Consider the following 19,623-nt stretch of genomic DNA (forward strand, 5'->3'; position numbering starts at 1 on the left):
GAAATCTGATTTTTTTTTTCACTGTCAGCTGCTGAATTAGAAATCCAAGAATTTGATCCGATCCAAATTACAATGCAAAAAGGGCTGCAAATGTGAGAAATCCAAACCAAAATCTTCTCGGCAGCCAAACGGGTCCTTAGATTATAGTAACGGTTGTTGCCCAGGGCCATCAGATAGATGGTTTGGATCATCTGACCAAGGTGCGTCTTGTGGCGAGTAAGATTTAAATTTTGAAATCCACCTGGGAACCGCAAGATAGATGGTCTAGATTATCAGACCATATTCCACCTATGATGGGAGATAATTTGAAAAAATATTTAAACAACAATATATCTCACACAAGTGATACGTGGCCCCCCCCATGTGGGACCCAAAAATTGATAATTAGATTGATTTTTGTACTCTTCAATTTTATAAAAGATATATCTCCATTCCCCATCAGACCTGGACCCACGTGTTTCCCTATAATGGTGCATAGGATCAACGGTCCTGATCACCTGGCACGTTTGCCATCGTTCATCAAGACGAGAATTAAAATCAACGGTTCCGATCACCCGCACATATGCCACATGTAAATGTAATCATTTTCCTTCATCAAGAGGTAGCGACAAGGGAGATGGAAGTCAATTAATTTAAAGGTAAGGTTGTCTTTTGTCATTGAAGTGAAAATTTGAAGAGGTTTCCACACACTGGAACAAAACTCTCTTTCTTCATCGCCAGAGACTAATCATTCCCTGTTGGAGCTTCAAATGGAGCCGGACAGAGCCCTAAAACTTGTAAAGCACGGAGCCACTCTTCTCCTTCTCGACGTTCCACACTTCACTCTCCTCGGAATCGATACTCAGGTCTCCTTTTAACCTTCAAATTCAGATATTTAGACTGTTTTGTAATCTGATCATGATTCTATGTAGAATTATTCCAAGAGTTCGGCTCTTGAAGTGTTTGAGTTTTACTTTGAAAAAATTCCCGTGAAAATCGATTTTTCTGACTTTGAGTAACCTATTTTTTTCAGGTAAAAAGTGTTTTGTAAAATTTTCATCTAGAAACCTTGAAAACAAGACCTATGCTATGGATATATTTTTTCCCCCTTTTCTCTGGGAAGAGTTTTCACTGAATTTTTCCAAGGAAAGAACCATTTTCAGTGGAAAGATTTTCAGCTTGCATTTTGGGTTACACTGAAAAAATTCTTCGTTGAAAACCACAGCCATAAGATGACTTATTTTATTCAAGGTTTTATGATGTAAAAACTTTTACCTAAAAGTATGGGTTACCAAATGTCTGAAAATTTGATTCAGCATGAGTTGTGTTTTTCAAGGCTTTTTGATGAAATATTTTTACCTGAACCAAAAAAAAAGGCTATTGAATTTTCACTACTATGTTTTGATAACGAGACGAACTCACCTTGTCTTTTCTTTTTTAATTCGCTGCTGAGTCCTTTTTTGGGAATTGTAATAGCTTTTGGCAGTTGATAACAAAATACCATATGCATTGTGTTTTGTATGGTGATTAGAACTATTCATCTGGTGGGCCTCGCCATGGTTTTGATGTTTTTGTTTCTTCTATCATTCGAGCTTAGTATTTTCTGACTCTTGAGAATTAGAATACAGTTGCCTCAAGAAACATTGTTTTTATGTTTGCTTGGATTTTTGCTTTCACTGTGGATTGCTTCTATGGGTACCTTTTTTATTAATGTTCATAGATAAATTGGACATCAATTATAACTTTATTTCACATTGTAGTCCTAATTTAAAGATATCTTTTATTGTAAAGGTCTACAGTTTCTATGTGCTATAACTACCAACTCTGTATGTCTCTTGCAGATGTTTTCTGTGGGACCTATCTTTAGGGGGATAAAGATGATCCCTCCTGGTCCTCATTTTGTATATTATAGTTCCTGCAATGGGTTAGTTTCTATATACTTTAAATTTATCCACTTTTAGGTTTCTTTCTGCTTATGTTTTAGTTATTTTCTAGATTTTTATGTTTTATCCAATTATACAATAATACATAGTTCTTCATTTGATATAACAATAAAATGAAAGATACCTTTTATTACACGCATGTGCATGTTAATGTTTTAAAGTATATGTCTTATTCACGCTCTCTCTCTCTCTCTCTATTGCTCAATAAGGGGGAAGCATTTTGACATGTGGTAACTGTGCAAACTCAAGTGTATCTCTTCATTATATCACTCATTAGAGTTGTCAGACAGGCGTGGATGTCTATTATATGCACTTAGGATGCACGAAAAGTGGGTTTTGAGATTGTGGAGGGTAGTGGTTTCAAGTGTATTCTAGTTCCTTGCTGTAAGAAATGAAGGGTAAATAATTTCGTAAAGAAGACCTAGACTGGGGGACGAAAGCAATTGGATTCTTGTTATAATTTGGCAATCCGAAATCTCTATTTTAACATGATACACTTGGAGCATAAAATGACAATGCCCTTGGTGGCTCATTAGTGTTAAAACACTAATATTTCTCAAGGATTGATACTCCCAATCCCAAAAAGCAATAATCCATGCTCTTAAGAAAAGTGAGTTGGAGAGGATAGCAAAAAGTTTTCTCAATGCTTCGGAGGAAAAAAGAAAGATGACCTCCTTCCTCTTTGTTTTTTCTTGTCCTCGGGTGGTTTGTTATCCCATGTTTTGGTCCATAAAACTCAACTCATTTCATTATGTGCTGCATCACCTATAGTTTCTTTGGCTTCTTTTAAAGTCACACATTTGTTGGAAGTCTAATTTTACTCTGACAACAATTTACTAAAAGCCTTTTTTTTTTTAATATTCATTTTACCAAAAGCCTTATCTTGATATTTCATGTATGCTGCTTCCCTGCTTGGTTTGTATACGGTATACCCTTTTCTAATAGCTTGTTTTCCACGCAGGGAATAGCAGTGACATAACACTATTGCTTATAAATATCCTGTAAATGACTAATCTGCAAAATCATTACTCCGAAGCCCTATATAAGTCACAATAGAAATGAATGCACAAAAGCCAAAACATAATTCCAATAAAAAGAAAAAGGGTGTCAACAAGTGAGAGAGAAGCTTTCTGAAAGCCTAAAAAGGGGAGAACTGTTCTCCTTACTCTTTGATTTACCATGACCTATGGGCATTCTGTTATTCCAGGTCTTGGCACCTGTGGATATATAAAATTCAAAACACTTCAGTACTTGCAGGTGCTTAGGTTGTTTTAAATTCGTTCATTTATTAGCAATCTAATTTCATTTGGAGGACGTTTTACTTAAAACACTTGCCTTGAGATTTCTGGTATGCCACTTCCTGCTTGATTTGTAAACTCTTTCTGATAGCTTGTTTTCCTTGCAGGGATGGCAGTGAGTTCTCTCCTATAATTGGTTTCTTTATTACTACAAGCCCCACTGAGGTATGCGAAGATGTAAACCCTGTATTGTATATCGTCCTCATTGATGCTTGCTCTTGTAAATACAAGGACATTCATTCTTTGTCTTTATTTTCTTTTCGAGTTATGATTAACACCTACACCTACATAATCAATTTAAAGCCAACCTATTAGAAATACTCCTACATTGTTCAATCATCATTTTGCGTTTTCGATGCACAGTGTCAATGTTTCTCTTCTTTGTTGCAGGTGATATTTATGTTGCTCAGCGCAAGTTATTTTTATTTAATATTATTCCACTCTTCTAAGTTTACAGCCCTTTTTGTTTACATGTCCTCTCTAAACGAGACTCTTTCCAAATATAAAATTCCTTCTATACGTGGACTGCTAAACTATTTGACTTACTAACGATGAGTCTTACTGATTGTAGACTTCTCCAGTTGACCAAACAAACTGCTAACAGAAATATAAAGTAAATAAAGGTTCTGTAAACTGCTAAAGGAAAAGACGCTTTGCAAGCTATGGGCCCCACATGGCCTGTGTTTTAAAGAAAGCCTTTTATTTTAACAGAAACATGGACTAACTTCTTAGAAAGTTTAAACCCAGCAAGTTCAGGCCTGCGCCTGTATACTTCCTATGTTTTTTGCTTTCTGTATTCTTTTCAACAATGTAAATATATTTTGTGATAAGTTAGGTGCATGAAATTTGTGCACAGTTATCATATGTATAAAACATATTAGATGAGCTACTTATAAATAAAATATTTTCATGAATACTAAAAGACATTTAAAGACGTAACATGAGTATTTTCGTGATCCTCTAGTCCTGTCCAATACTTGTACCTACATGGACATATCCAACATGCCAATTTTTTTTTTGAAAAAATGAACGTCCTTATTACAATTGTTGCATCATCAGATTAAAGTGTCTTGTGATTCCTGCTTGCAACAGGTTATCATTCGCAAGTGGCACCACCAGGAAGAACGGTTGGTCAAACTTTCAGAAGAAGAGGTATGCAATCAATCTATCTATCTATCTATTAAATCTCTCTCTCTCTCTCTCTCTCTCTCAATATATATATATATATATATATATATATATATATATATATATATATATATATAAATTCTTACATGTTGAGTATTGTTTCAGCGGATGCATACAAATACTGATCAGTGAAAAATAAATTAAAATGCCTGATCTGATGTCCCAGTTTGTCAACTTTACAATTTGAAGCGCCAATTGGGCATGTCTTGGATGGAGATCTTGCATCGGATGGGAAAGAGACAATAATTGCTCGAACCTAGAAAGCATATTAAGTGTTAGTTTAAGAATAGCTTATTGTAAATATAACTTTTCATCGTTTTAACTGTAGGCTATGTTACTTGTAGATGGGCATGTCATGTCAGACCTACGCACGAGTATTTGACTATTTATAAGGGGAAATGATTTCAGCACTCCATTGTTTTGATAAGATGCGCGCAGCATCTTGTTGTTTAGTATTTAAAGGGCTTATAAGAGCTTTTTGAGAACTGTAAAATCCTTTTGACAGCCCTTTAAATGCTAGACATAAGATGCTTCGCGCATCTTATCAAAACATTTGAGTTTTTATATCATTTCCCTTTATAAATATTTGATAATAATTGTAATTATTATATGGTATGGTGAGATCTTACAAAGTACAAGGTGCATAAAAAGTTATATTGTATGTATACTAATCATAGTTGCTGGAAAAGCCATACGGGAGTGGGAGATGCATTTCCGCTGAAAATCGTTTTCGAAGAGCAGTCGGAACGCGCAAAAAAAAAAAAAGGGTCAGGAAATGCTTCGGAAACGCATGGGAAATATTAAAAAATGTGCAAGAAACACATGGGAAACATCTGAAAAGCGTGAGGAAATTTTGATGGGATGATCTAACCCTCTGATCTGTCGTCCATTTTAAAACCTTACAAATCACAGGGTTAGGTTCATGCCATGGAGATTATTTTCGGGGCATGGTGTATTTAAGTTGGGGCCCAACAAATGAACGGTGTGGATCATCTAATAATGTGGGCCCTACTTTTTTGTATTGTCCTTGCATGTGTGTGCAAAAACCATATAGAAACTCTCATATACAATTTTTATTAATTATTGTGATACTACCAGTCAAAAAAAATAAATTTATTGTGATACTTTCGTCACATATGTTTTTTTCATGTAGTTTTTTTCATTTTGTATATATTTTTAGTTATTCTTACTTTTATGGTAATTTCTTGATATAATCCTGATAAAAATCTCAAAATTTTGATCCCATAAAAAAAAAGTCAAATTTTGAAAGGGAAGTGATATATCCGCCCCTTTTGATTACTTGGGACACCTGGCAAGAGTGTATCAATGACTGCAGAGGGGCTGATGTACTTCACATCAGAAGGATTCAATGGGGCTGATTGCCACGTACACTGCTGCTGGGTGTCCCAAGTAATCAAAAGGGGCGCATATATCACTTCCCATTTTGAAATTATCTTGATAGATTCTGAAGCTGATTAATGCTGAGAGCAGCTATTGTACTCTGATACTTGTGTATGCTCAATTTACCGTGTCCGACATGCAACAATACTGATACTTGTCCTCATACTTCATTGGTACTTCCGTTGTTCAGAATAACCATTATGTTTGCAACATGTCTCCCTCCTCAAATTACTATAGTACTTTTTTCTTGTTAGTGTCACACATTTGCAATTATAATTTTGAACATGTGAGTGAGTCTAATAGATGCTATTTTAAAATTTCCATCTTGTATGTTAAATTTACTTTGGTTTTATGACATTTTATTTATACATTCCTTTTGTCTTATCTCATGGTATAATACGCCTGATTCGTATCCGTGTCCTAGAATTTGGAAAATGCAGATTCATATCTTTGTTCCTGTGTCCATGTCCATTTTCTTATCCCTATCCGGCTATCATGTTATTGATCACTATGGACCATCGCCCCCTTTTCTACCGAAGGTTGGATCTTGTGGCTTCTTTTTTTGGTTAGCACTTTGTGATTTGTACGGAAGGAGTGGGGCAATTAGAATTTTCAGTGCAAAGTTCAATGTTCGGCCAATGTAAAAGATAAGATCATATCATGAATTATAGAGTGGCCTGTCTAAGGGATTTTTGTGGATTCACTAGGTGTTTTTAAAGCTTAATTTTGATGTAAGTTTCATTAGGACCCTAGGAGGGAAGGGCTGGGGGATTTGTTTAAATCATGGAGGTGTTATATTGACTTAAATGTATGTTGTAATTTAGATGCAAATATTCTATCGAAGCCCCACAACGAGCTTATGAGAAAGGCGCCTTATAGAATTTTTGTTTTACATTGGTTGTAGAAAACTTTCGCACCTTATTTTTAGAAGTACAAAGCCTGTGCCAATTGTGAGGTGACTTGGAACTTAAAGACATCAAAGTTTCAAGTTTCAACACTAATAGCATAAATTCACATGTGAGTGTGGATATTTGGAACACTCCATATGGATGTGTGGAATCATGGAGCACACCGCAGAATTTAGGCATCTAGGGAGGGAAACCCATAGTACATGCCATCTTGTGCAGTGGTTCATCTGACTTACATGGACCTGATCTCCAACATAGCATCTGACAAGTACAATACACGTGAATGAACTGACATGTCTATATTGTTGGAAATGTGGAGCATGGGTCAGAATTGTATGTATGGTCGGAAACTTGGGAATATTGGTACCGTTAGTGCTTCTAACCAGTAGTTGAGTAATGGCTCAGTTGTATGGTTAATGGTAAATCAAAATGTTATGTTTTAGCTCATGTAAAGTTTGGTTTTAAATTTCCACTGAAACCGACACGAAATGACCGAAATGTTTCTATTTCCATCCCCATCAATACCAAAATGACCGAAATGCATAAACCAAAAGCGTAAGTGTAATAGTCGTATACGATATTTGATGTATTATATAATTATATTTATGCGAAGTGAATGCAAAATGTGGTGCATGCATTATTTATAAATATTTATATGAATTACATGTGAAATTTGGCAGGTACTAAATTGTTTGACATGCGCGACAATGCATGTCATTAGGTGTTTGATGTATTTAAACCATTATGGATGGTTGTCTTGCTTAAATGATGATTTCTAGGTGTGTATTTGTGCTTATTCTAGCCTTTCTTGAAGTTTCATCTTTAAATTCTATCATTTGCATATTTTTTCATATGTTTACTTGATTTTACAAGATTTCCACCAAAATTTCCACAGAAACCGAAACGTTTCCATTTCTGTGGTGTCCGAAACCGAAACTTAAAACCTTGATGTGAACAAATTTCTTAAGGTAACTGTATTGAGCATCTCAGAATGAACTTTTGTTGTGGAGATTGATGTATTACTGGTGCTTACAATGAAATGTTCATAATTACAGAAAATAGAATTAAATTTTTATCTTTCTCATAGGAAAGAAGGTATTGTGAAGCAGTGAAGAATATGGAGTTTGATCACCAACTCGGCCCTTACGGTTTGAACCATTTTGGGGAATGGAAGCAGATTTCGAACTACATTACAAAGAATACCATTGAACGAATTGGTATATGCTTCTTACATGTGATACATCTTATCATGTAGTAATTGGTTTAATCAAAATCCATGTTTCTCTTTTGACTATCTTGGTCTCTTGTACATTGTCTTTTCATTTTTCAATAATGCTTCCCTTCCATTAAAAAAGTAAATGGAAACCCATGTCTATGTAGAATATCTAATTTTCCATTCAAATTCGGATCAATATATTTTAATTTATCAAAGTTAATGTGTTGAATGCTTCAAATGGTACTTATTGCAATTAGTTTGCTTTTCTATAACTTCCCATAGAGCAGCAAATTCCAAGGTACGTGCATTCGTGTATATATGAATCTTAGAGATGGAGGTATCAATGTCAAGCATGAATATATGGTGTCTTCATAAAGAGGAATCAAGGCCTAGTTGCCATTTTCTCAAGTTTATATTTAGCTACATATTTGTATCCCTAGCTGCCATTTTCTCTAGTTTATATTTAGCTACATATTTATATCTTTATTTGTATCCCCAATTTGTGTAGAAATCCTAGGTAGCAGTCTTTGTCTTAGTGATTGTATTGTGGAACCTTATGAAGATTAAAGCATTAAAAAACATTACCAATTTATGATTATATTTCATCTCTATCTTCTTTTCCTTCTTCGACCCAACGAGCTGTAGGAGAGGATCAGGTGTTCCATTGTTGTTTAGTTTCTTTTATCCTGAATACTCCAATCCAATTTTGAGCAAGGCTCCTAGGGAGACTCAAAGAAATTCAATTTGGGAGAAAGCTGGATGGCACACCCTCACTGATACTCAAAACAAATGCCTCTATCACCACTTAATTCTAGCAGAGGCATTTGAGAATCTCATTGTGTTCCTCTCCTTCCAGACATCCTAGATCTTCGAAGAATGAGGATGAGTTAAAAGCATTTAAGCCTATATATCCTCAAAGGTCGACCCAACTAGTGCTAGAAATCTCCAAGAGAATTGAAAATGACAGTTCTATGCAAGTGTTAGACAAACTATGCATGGCTATGAAAGCCACATGCAATATAAAAAAATATGCACTGATGTTTATACTTAATCACTAGAAAACCTACGAGGGCGGTAGTAGTACTTTTACTAACCGTGCACCCAGTAGGAATACTTATTTTTTAGTAAGTTATTATGCCTTTTTTCTATTTTAATTAGTATTTCTTTAGAAGGAGGAGATGTGTGTACACATCTTAAATACCTATTTTGTTTTCTCTTTATCATAAGCGAAAATGATACACATGTCAAATAGATTTTTTTCTACTTTCTTTTAGTTCAATATCACTTCCTTCTATCTTTAATTTCACTCCATTTTTGAGTTCTCTCGTAGATTTTTCTCTTTCTCATGATTTCTTGTTGATGCTTCCTTTATTTCCCTTTCTTGATTGAATTACAAGTCTCTTATGCTCAAAAGCATGTTTTCTGTTAGGAAAATCATATGACAATAAGAAAATTGGGGTGTCTACACTCTACATTGTTTTTTTGGGAAAGTAATGTATGATATAACCAGCAACCTCAAGGTTGAGGCACTAAGCCTGTTCGTTGAGCTACGTCTACATTGTCGGGCATCATAATTAAACGGAAAGCTCTTCCTCTTTACATTCCACCTTTTCCAATGCTAACGACAAAGAACTTGTGTTGCTTCTAGATGGCATGTGGTTGCATTTATTGATCGTTGTTATAAATTTTCTTTCTTTCTTTATTTTTCTTCTTTTTTATTTAGTCATAACTGGGAAGAGTATCAAGAGCGATTGGAAAACAATTGGTATATTTCATTGATAGTATCCAATCTTAGGCATGAATGCAATATGTACTTTATCTTATATTATGTTTTTGATTTCATTCTTTCATTAAACACTTATGTTATTTACATTAGTAGGATGGGTCCCATCATTGATCTCTCTAGTGTCAACAATTGCAATTAAGTTATCTTTGTATAAAGCTAGGAAGTCGTGGGGCTGTATTTCAATCTCCACTAATCTTTCGCCTCTCTTTTCTTTCGTCCTTCTCTCCCCTTTCTCTCTTTTCCTTCTTCTTCCGTATGAATTGGTTGTGGGTGAATTATTAAAAGATTAACAGGATTCATGTATAGAAAAGTAGCTTGTTAGTGACAGAAATTCAGGTGAAATTTTTATCAGTCTCTCTTATACTTCAGCTTATTGCCATGACTTCTCAAAACTCTGTAATTTATATTCTCAAAAGTTTCGGTAGTTTAGATTGTGTGTGCGGCTCATTATTCAACTGTCTTATTCTGAAATTTATTCATTTTGTTAGTAACTTTGGAGATTTAACATGCTTTTTTTTTCTAAATATTGGACCATATCCAGCCTTTTATTTTGAATGTTTTATTTGGTTCACAGAACCTATTGGAGGGGAAATTAGTGTAGGATCTGAGTCTGGATTGATTGACCAAGTTCCTAAGACATCAATGGAGAAACAACTAATGGAGCAGTTAAGAAATAGTAAGTTCTCACAGTCTGCGGAAAAATCTTACAGACGAAGATGTTACTACACACCAGTTCCACATATTGTCAAGCATAAAGGCATTTCTGGAGAGGAACTAACTTCTTTGAATATTGACAAAGTAATGCCCGATACATCCTCAATATTTATACTCACTAAAATGCATTGCCTGTGTACTTTCTGTTCAAAATTTGGTAGTATGCATTTGAGTATTCATGGATTTAGAACATATGAAATCTATATTGAGTGCCTGATAAAACATTTTTCAATGATACAATTTATAGGAAACCTTGTGGATTTTTTGTGACCTTAATAGTCTTCTCCACAGGTTTAATTGTTGTTAAAGTAGCAGGAATATTCATACTTGATTTCTTAATTGTTGTTTAAGTAGCAGGAATTTATTAATCATGTAATGATTTTTTAACGGCCTGCATCCTCCATATTCAATGTTCATAGGGCTGTGTTACTTTTTGTATGGTGCCACATGCAACTTGCTTTTGGAATGAAATCACATCCTTGTGGGGGGTGATCACATCTACAAAGATGTCACAATTGCTATGCTTGGAAATGTAGAATCATCTATTTGGCAACAGTTACTAATAGTTTTCTTATACTTTGTTTTACTGATCATCACATCTCGTTTTCAGTATGGATTAATATTCTGTTAAGAACCTCAACTGTGATTCCTTTCATTCTGTAATCATTCAGCTATAATTTAGAGAAAGATGAAAAGGCTCTATTTACTATGAGATGGTCATATATGCACTGTGTTTGTTGTCAATGTTTTTCTGGATTTTTTTACTTTTTGCCTTTTATCTCAATGATTGTGTATGAGCTTAAGTTCTTGTTTACAGTTTTTTTTCTGCTCGGTGATAATTATTTTGATAGTTTATCCTTTTGATTTCTTTAGACACAACTATTAGAAACCATCCTGATGGAGGATTTTCGAGGTGGTGAAGACCTTCTTATGGGAGAGCTTCAATTTGCTTTTATTGCATTTCTGGTAATATTTAACCCAATATGGCTTGTTTCCTGGCGGAGTTAAATCACACAGATCTTTATGATATCTGAAATCATGCAGATGGGACAGTCTCTTGAAGCATTTTTTCAGTGGAAAGCTTTAGTTAGCCTTTTTTTCAGCTGTACAGAGGCAGTAAGTATTGATTTGTTTGTTGATGAGGTAAAATTCATGTCATTGGTAATGCAGAATAATTGCAGGTAGGCCTAGTTTGATTTTGTAAACAGCATGTTATTTAAACTCTTCTGTCCGGATTTTTGTGGCGATTGCTCAACAGATTTATATTTTCAGTTTGCACCTTTTAATATTATAGAGAAGGGAATTTTATTATTGAAGTGTCATGTAATGCCATGCATTATTCTTACAGATATGGTAATTTTTTCCTAGTAGTGATTTTGCTTAAACATTTTTGCTGTGATGCTAGCATTTTGGATACTGAAATAATTAGAAGCTAAAGTTCCTATTACAGGATGGAGTGGTGTTTTTCACCCTCACTAGTCATATTGTGTCATCAGTTTATTTCTTTTTTCTTTTCTAGTTTTACCCGTCTATTAAATGGTTATTCATTTTGTAGTTCCCACCAAGGAAGCAGGAATTTCCCCTGCATCGGGGAATCGCAATTCCCTGAAACCCGATTCCGAATCGGGAATCTCGACGGTTCCCCAAATACCGGGACTCGTGCTTCCCCGAATTGGGAATCGTGCTTCCCCGAATTGGGAATCGCGCTTCCCCAAAATGGGAACGTGCTTCCTTGTCGCTTCCTATCATTTTAATTTTATGGGAATCACAAAAATGGGAAACACGCTTCCCTGTCGTGCTCCCTCGCTGCTTCCCTTAACGCTTCCCCGGCGTTTCCCCTGACACTTCACACTTCCCGCCATCCCGGGAGCCTTCGCTTCCTGCTTCCCGCTTTCGCTTCCCGCTCTGGCAACCTTGGTTCCCACACAATCCATTATATATATATATATATATATATATATATATATATATATCCTCCCATCCTAAATTGTCATTTTGTACATATGTAGATATTTATATTAGGGAAATGATATCACCACTACCATATTTTGATGATCGCACTCCTCACTTTATTAAAAAGTACGGTATGGGCTACACCATAGGATGATCCAAACCGTCCATTAGATGGGCCACAGCCTAGATAGGTTGTGCCCGAAAAAATCATTTCTATAGGTTGATACTAACCCTCCGATCTATAGAGGGACTGAATATTAGAGGGTCGATCATAAGCCTCTATAGATCGGAGGGTTAGGAATCAACCTATGGAAATGATTTTTGGGGCACAACCTATCTAGGCTGTGGCCCATCTAATGGACGGTTTGGATCACCCTATGGTGTGGGCCATACTGTACTTCTAAATAGAGGAGTGCGATCATCAAAATACGGTAGTGGTGGTATCATTTCCCTTAGGGAATAGTCCCGCCCTACAAAGTGGGGTGGGGATACCCTATGGCAAAAAAAAAAATGATAATATTAATAAATGTAGAGGATTGATACCTACACCCCCCAACTACTGTATCCTCACATCCTAAATTGTCGTTTTGCAATGTTCCACAGACCCTGTCCGATTAAAACACATTAAAAGAAAAGAAATGAAAATATACGGACAAAAAAAAGGAAGGAAAGCAACGCTTCACGCATACAGTTCTCTCCTTGTGACCCAAAAATGTCATGACGAAGAGCTATGATCAATTGGCTCTTGCTTCCTCTTCCACATGACCATACTGCTTCTTGCTGCCCGGACAATGCTCATCCGCTTCAAGAACCCTCTTGTTACAGCAATCTCCTCTTCTCTTGCTTGAATGACTTCCGTTTATGTTCTTGGTTTGGGGGATTTTTACACCCTCTGTATCTTCTTCATATAAGGGAAGAGTCTAAATCAATCCATTTCAGAGTCCAGCAATAATAGAAGTAGTTTACTCTCCTAATAGCAAAGGAAAAGGGTAGGGCTTTTTGTCGGTGAACTTTCTAAGCAGATGGGAAAGGCTTATTAGGTATTTGCATGCTTTAAATGCTTTCTTCCAGCATCCAACATCTTCAACATCAGTCACTTCGGACCTTCTACTAGCTGAAGTTTGATATCTTGACTCTAAGTAGGCATTACAAATCTAACAAACATCATCTTCCTTGAAACGTGTTGATACAAGAGTCTACACCTCCAAATTGCACAAGTTCAGAACCTACAACTCCAAAATCTACACCTCTAGAATGCATGAGTTGAGTGTCCACGACTCCAGAGTCCACAACTACATACAAATCAATTTTCTTCTGTGCAATAACTTTATAATACATGTAAAAAAGAAGGCTTAGGTGTCTCTAAAGCTTCCTTCCAGCATCTCTAACTCTAACACTCTCCTTATTGAATACCAATTTGCTGGCTCTTTCTGTGTACACCACAAACCGACCAAGAATATCTTCCACTCCACTCTCATGTCACCTTGTTGATTTAGAAGCTTATAACACTTGCCTGGTAAGTATCTTGTATTCGTGTTCTCTCATGCAACCATTTTCTAACCTCCTTATTCCATAACTATTAACATCTGACTTTTCAGGGACTCTTTGTGGAAATTTAACTTCGGGTGCCATATAAGCAAAGGCACCTCCAAAAAAAATCAACTTGTAATTCTCTTCTTCAGGTACAACTTAGCCCAAAGTCAGAAAGATTTGGAGAAAAGGGGTTGAGCCTCTAGCTCAATTGGTTAAGACTTTTTTCTACAACCTTGAGGTCTGAGGTTCAATGCCAGCTTACTTTCCAAATAAAAGGAACTGGAGAAAAGCCATCATCGATGCAATAGTAATACCTGCAATTGCTCCGACTAATAGCTTTTCTTTTTCTTCACCTGGGCCATGCTTCCTTGTCTTCGCCTCTACTTACCTTCTTGCTTTCCAAGTTCCAAGTTCCAACTTCGTGTTCGTGGGATCTTCCAAGGAAATCATCGGCTATAGCCCCCAATAATCAATCAGTCTTCTTTGTTTCTATTTCTTTCCTTTTTTCTTGTAGGCTTTCTGGCTGGCTGGGGTAACTATTACTACCCCAGTCTGTGGAATGCTGCAAAACAACCGGAGAGTGTGTGGGTATTGAGCATAGGGCGTGTGGATTTGAATCCCATAAGTTATCTCACTCATTATGCGATGAGAATTCACTTTTAAGAGTTCCAGGTATCAGTGCATCAAGCTTGAGTAAATCATCTTCTTGAAAATATCTAATTGAAACACAGGGTAGCCATAAAATTTCCTTCCATTCTCCCCCATTCTTTTCTCCTGGTCTCTCCCCTAAAACTGAACCCTTTTTTCTTCTTTCTTCATCACTCATGCATCTTTGGCTCTTAGCCACTCAAAACATTAGTTGAACGTTAAGTTAGATGCATTTTGAAACTCCTTTGCACCATGACTTATAATTAGGTGCATTTTAGCATCAACTCACTTGAATTACTTACAAGTCAGTATTGCAACTTAAAATTAGGTTCATCTGTTATTCCTCTTCTTTTATCTTCTTATGCTTTCATTCTACTCGTTTGTATTTCTTCTCTTCTCTTTTTCTTTCTTGTATCTATATGGATTTTTTTTTAAAAAAATCCTCTGTTTCATCTTTTCTTTACTTTCTTCTATTATTCCTCTTTTGTTCTTTGTCTTATGCTTCCGCTCTACTTGTTTGCATTTCTTCTCCTCTTTTTCTTTCTTGTCTCTATATGGATTATAAAATCATAATCCTCATCCTTTCAAACTAATATTAACCTTGTGTTTTTTTCCAACCTTAGTGGTTTCATCTATGTTCTCTAAAAATTCTTGTTTTTTACGGCCAAGATTTATGTGATTATTTTGATGGGTTCTCTTACTACTTTCAAGTCCTCATGCTAACCTCAAATCATTCCCCATCCTGAATACCCACACGGATAAAGATCTGGATTAATTCTACCTTTCTTACCACATAGTTGGACACTATCATGTGGATTAGGGACTGCACTTGAAACTTCCTATGCTCAGCAATGGAAGGCATGCGAGAGGCAGCTTCACCCTAAACTGCTGACCACTCAACATGGCATGCTGAACATTACTGACTTCCTTTTGAGGGGCTAGGATCACTAGTAATAATCCTAAAATGCCCCTTTTGAGGGGCTAGTATCACTAATAATCGTAACATGTCCCTTTCGAGGGGCTAGGATCACCCATTTTCCATTTAGCTGGTAAGCCTGGACGATACGTGTGATTCCAACCACTTCAGCGGCCCTGAATAACCATACACATGTTCCACATTTCAGCCTGAAAAAATTGTAAATTTCCATTTTTTTTAACTCGGCAGGGGAAATGTTGACAACCGATGGACCAACTTCATTATTTCACATTGTGTGTCTGTGATTGTGCGTGCGTGCGTGCGTGTGAATTGGTTTCTTACTGTTCTGTGGTTATCTTATTGGAATACTTGAGCTAAACATATCTTTGTCTTTGCAGCCTTTCCACACAAGGAGTCAGCTATTCACAAAGGTAATTTTCTGAAGGGGCTGATTTATTTCCACATTTTTTGGTAGTTATATTTGAAAGGCACAGTGGTAAAAATGAGGAAACAGCTTAACTACCAAACAAAATAATCATTTCTTGATCAATATCAATATATCCTTTGGAGTTGGCATATCTAATTTCTTTTACTAGAATCTTTTCGTGAATGTGATTAATGCAGTTTATTAAGGTTGTCTACTACCAACTAAAGCTTGGGTTTCGTAAAGATCATTCAAACACAGTTGGTTTGGAAAAGGGGGCATCTCTATTCTTGGATGATTCATGGCTCTCAAAGGACGTCTTTTTGCACCGGCTTTGCAAGGTAGTATGTTTGAGGTATTTCAACCATAATGTGTGTGCAGAAAATATCATCGGAAACAGCTCGGAAATTCTTTATAGAGGAACCTTAGTTTAAAAAGAACCTGAAAAATCTGAAAGCAGAAAAAGGAACCCAGTCCTCGAATCGGTCAAGTTTATTAAGAGTGCTTCTTTCCCCAAATTTTTCTTCCAATTCACTAAAAAACCACGTTCCTTTTCATCATGCTAACCATTAGATGAATCTCTCTTCATTTGTTTCGGTCAAACAAATTTTTGAACGTTGGTCACTCTAGACATCTCACAATATCTAATTGGAGTTATATTTCCAGGAATTCTTTTCCATGGTCCTCGAAGCCCCAATTGTCGATGGAGATCTTCTATCATGGGTTTGTATGCTAATGCCTTTTCTCATTATCTAGTTTATAACTTTTTGTTTTTCATGCCATGACTTCTAGAGAAGATAACTTCTTTCATTCTCTAACTATTAACTTGTTCTTCCATGCCATAACTGACACGCAAGATAATTATTACTCTTCATGCCTTCGTGTCTAGAGCAGATTTTCGTCAACTTTTTAAAAGTGAAATTTATTGTTTGTTCGTGCATAGTACGATTTACTCTTATATGAAGAATAATAAGGGTTTCTCACTAGACATAAACGTCCTTGACCATATGTACAAAAGATACTTATATACCTTTTGCATGTGGTTTGTTCTTTAATTGTCAGAGAGAGTGGATTCTCAAGAAGTGTATCTGTCGTACATGAAGATTGACATGAAGATTGATGATCGATTGACTAATGTTCTTACAAAAGAGGTGATAAGATCCAAGTTAGATAAAAGCTTGGGCAAGCTTGGCATGCTGTTTGAGAGGGAGCGTTGTGATATATTGCTGATGCAGATTGTAGGCCCAATAAGAGGCATCTTTGCCCATTAGGATGTTAGAGATTTATTTTCCATGTTATTTAGTTTCTAGAATATCTATTTTCATGTTTTAGTTTTAGGGCTTTTATTTTCCATGTATGGAACTTTAGTTAGTTTTGATGATTAATTGATTGATTGAGAATTTCTCCCCCAGATTTCTTCTTCCCTTCCTCTTCTTCTTTTCTATTCTCCTCTTCTCCTATTTCTCTTCCCAGTCCTTCATGAATTGCATTGTAGCCTTGTAGGGGCATTCTTGTCATTATTTTGTAAAGAGTTTTGTGAATAAAAAGAGTTAATCAATGTAATTCATTTTGCTAGAAATTTCTCTTATTTTCTCTTTTCTTTCTTCCCTTCCTCTCCTCTTCCTGTTTCTCTTCTCTCCTACAAAACCGTTGTACATCTCAACTGCTGCATCTACAAGTGATACTACATTTTGGAGGTGTACTTAAAATGGTTTGGCCTATGGCTCCATTGCTCCTAATTACTACTGATCCCTGCCGTCTCTGTTTGCTTCTCTCTCTTTGCCTAATTTCCTCTTCTATGGCACAGCATATGATACTGTAATATTTGACTCTTACCATTTATTACAAAGTAGGTCAGTTGTAAATCTGTGCAGTGGAGCTTCAGCCATGTGTATTGTCCTTGATTTTTCATCATGAACTGGTTGATTTCTCATGAAGGTTGTTAAATACATTTAACACGAATGCTGATAGATCATATTTTGAGGAACCTTTGTGACATTCTGTTTTGCTGTTCCAGACGAGGAAACTGAAAGGACTGCTTGAGACCACTCTAGGGTGGGATTTCCAGAATAATGATGCAGATGTTTTCTGTGGAGAAAATGATGAGGTATGTGGAATGCTTAAAACAATTATATATATATATATATATATATATATATATATATATATAGAGGAATAAGATTGTACGCTCGACCGTACCTAAAGTTAGGTACGGTAGAGTGCCAAATCACATGGGTCCCCCATTTTTGGTGGGCATCTAAACCACTCATTTGCAAGGCCCCATCATAGATAGGGTGCATACAAAAAATCAGCTCCATAGGATCATCCTAACCCATCCATTTGTGGAGGCCAAAATGGACAGACAGTGTTTGTCCAGAAATCTGCCCATTTTGGCCTCCAGTTTTGGAGGGGTTAGGATGATTCAATGGTGCTGATTTTTGGTATGCACCCTATCTATGATGGGGCCTTGCAAATGAATGGTTTAGATGCCCACCAAAAATGGGGGGCCCATGTGATTTGGCACTCGACCGTACCTAACTTTAGGTACGGTCGAGCGTACAATCCTTTTCCTCATATATATATATATAGGGATGATCCTGTGGAGCTGATTTTTTGGGCACACCCTATCTATGTGAGGGCCCATCAAATGAATGGTTTGCATCACCGAAACAATGTGGAGCCCACTGTATTTTAAGGCGCCGGTTTAGCTAAGTTAGCTACACATACGTGTAGCTACACTTTTCTCATATATATATATATATATATATATATATGTGTGTGTGTGTGTGTGTGTGTGTGTGTGTGTGTGTGTGTGTGAGAAAACCGCACCATTTTTTTGGTGCGCTTAAGTTGTTATAACGCTTTCCATTCGTTTAAATGTTTGGGTCCCGCTAAAGCGCACCAATGGGAGGCGTTATAACAACTTTAGCGCACCAACACTTCTCTCTCTCTCTCTCTCTCTCTCTCTATATATATATATATATATATATATATATATATATATATATATATATATATATATATATGCTAATCAACAGAGATGGAATTGAACTTTTAACTTGGAAAACCTTTCAGTTTGCTCCTACCATTGAAATGTTGGATGGCATGAGTTCTGGTGGCCCAACTGCATAAACTCTCAAAAAGGGAAGAAGAAGGGACTTTTAGACGTTGGCGATACACCACATGGCGAATTTCTCAACTGCTAACCACAGTTCAACAACATCCATAACAGTTTGATAGGCTCTCCCGTTAGTCCTGTATCTCTGGTTTGGCCAAACGGATAATGTGTACAAGTTAACGACAAGCGGAGTGGTGTCCATGTGCGAACTTAGTACAATCTGCACATCATGTTGATTGGTGAATTGAAGATAATTCAGGCATGTAGAAACATTGTGTGGATATAGTTTTGTTCGCATGCTAGTCTTTGAAGGATAAAATAGATTTATGGCAGTGATAAAGTTGTATTGATTGGAGGATCCTCATCATTTGTTTGGTGGCTTTCAAAATTAGGTACGGGATCGTAATTTGTTAATTTTGATTTATTATCATGAACTGTTCACAGAGTAATCCACTGCAACGCTGAGGTCTGTCATACGAACCAGGTAACATTGGGAAAAGGTGTTATTCCGACCGTTGATTAGATGTAATAGGTGGACCAAAATCAATGGAAAAATGGAAATCATTGAATTTTTTTTGCCATGGATTAGATCAATGGA

General features: G+C 36.2%; 1 protein-coding gene across 2 annotated transcripts; it reads left to right on the forward strand.

Annotated features, from left to right (window-relative positions):
* Positions 1 to 659: 659 nt before the first annotated feature.
* Positions 660 to 19,466, forward strand: LOC143884322 (AAR2 protein family). 2 transcript variants are annotated; one of them, XM_077387832.1, is made up of 13 exons: positions 660 to 845; positions 1,821 to 1,903; positions 3,328 to 3,385; positions 4,313 to 4,372; positions 7,805 to 7,934; positions 10,294 to 10,517; positions 11,307 to 11,399; positions 11,478 to 11,576; positions 15,882 to 15,914; positions 16,108 to 16,248; positions 16,574 to 16,630; positions 17,925 to 18,014; positions 18,983 to 19,466. In XM_077387832.1, the coding sequence occupies exons 1-13, from the start codon at positions 750 to 752 to the stop codon at positions 19,037 to 19,039; spliced, it is 1,221 nt and encodes a 406-aa protein (XP_077243947.1). In that variant the 5' UTR covers positions 660 to 749; the 3' UTR covers positions 19,040 to 19,466. The 2 variants fall into 2 exon arrangements, with proteins under 2 accessions (XP_077243947.1, XP_077243948.1); XM_077387833.1 differs by having other exon boundaries at positions 661 to 845; positions 11,478 to 11,549.
* The last annotated feature ends 157 nt before the right edge of the window (positions 19,467 to 19,623 follow it).

The sequence above is a fragment of the Tasmannia lanceolata genome, unplaced genomic scaffold (genome assembly GCF_043159265.1).
Source record: "Tasmannia lanceolata isolate RefF3 unplaced genomic scaffold, GAP_Taslan_0.1 ptg000008l, whole genome shotgun sequence".
Lineage (NCBI taxonomy): Eukaryota > Viridiplantae > Streptophyta > Magnoliopsida > Canellales > Winteraceae > Tasmannia > Tasmannia lanceolata.

What these genes read in the sequence shown, in the direction of transcription:
- LOC143884322 (XM_077387832.1), top strand. Translation starts at nt 750, where the DNA reads ATGGAGCCGGACAGAGCCCTAAAACTTGTAAAGCACGGAGCCACTCTT. An exon ending in TTACTACAAGCCCCACTGAG is followed by an intron (nt 3,386 to 4,312) that starts GTATGCGAAGAT and finishes TGCTTGCAACAG; the next exon opens with GTTATCATTCGCAAGTGGCA. An exon ending in TCAAACTTTCAGAAGAAGAG is followed by an intron (nt 4,373 to 7,804) that starts GTATGCAATCAA and finishes TCTTTCTCATAG; the next exon opens with GAAAGAAGGTATTGTGAAGC.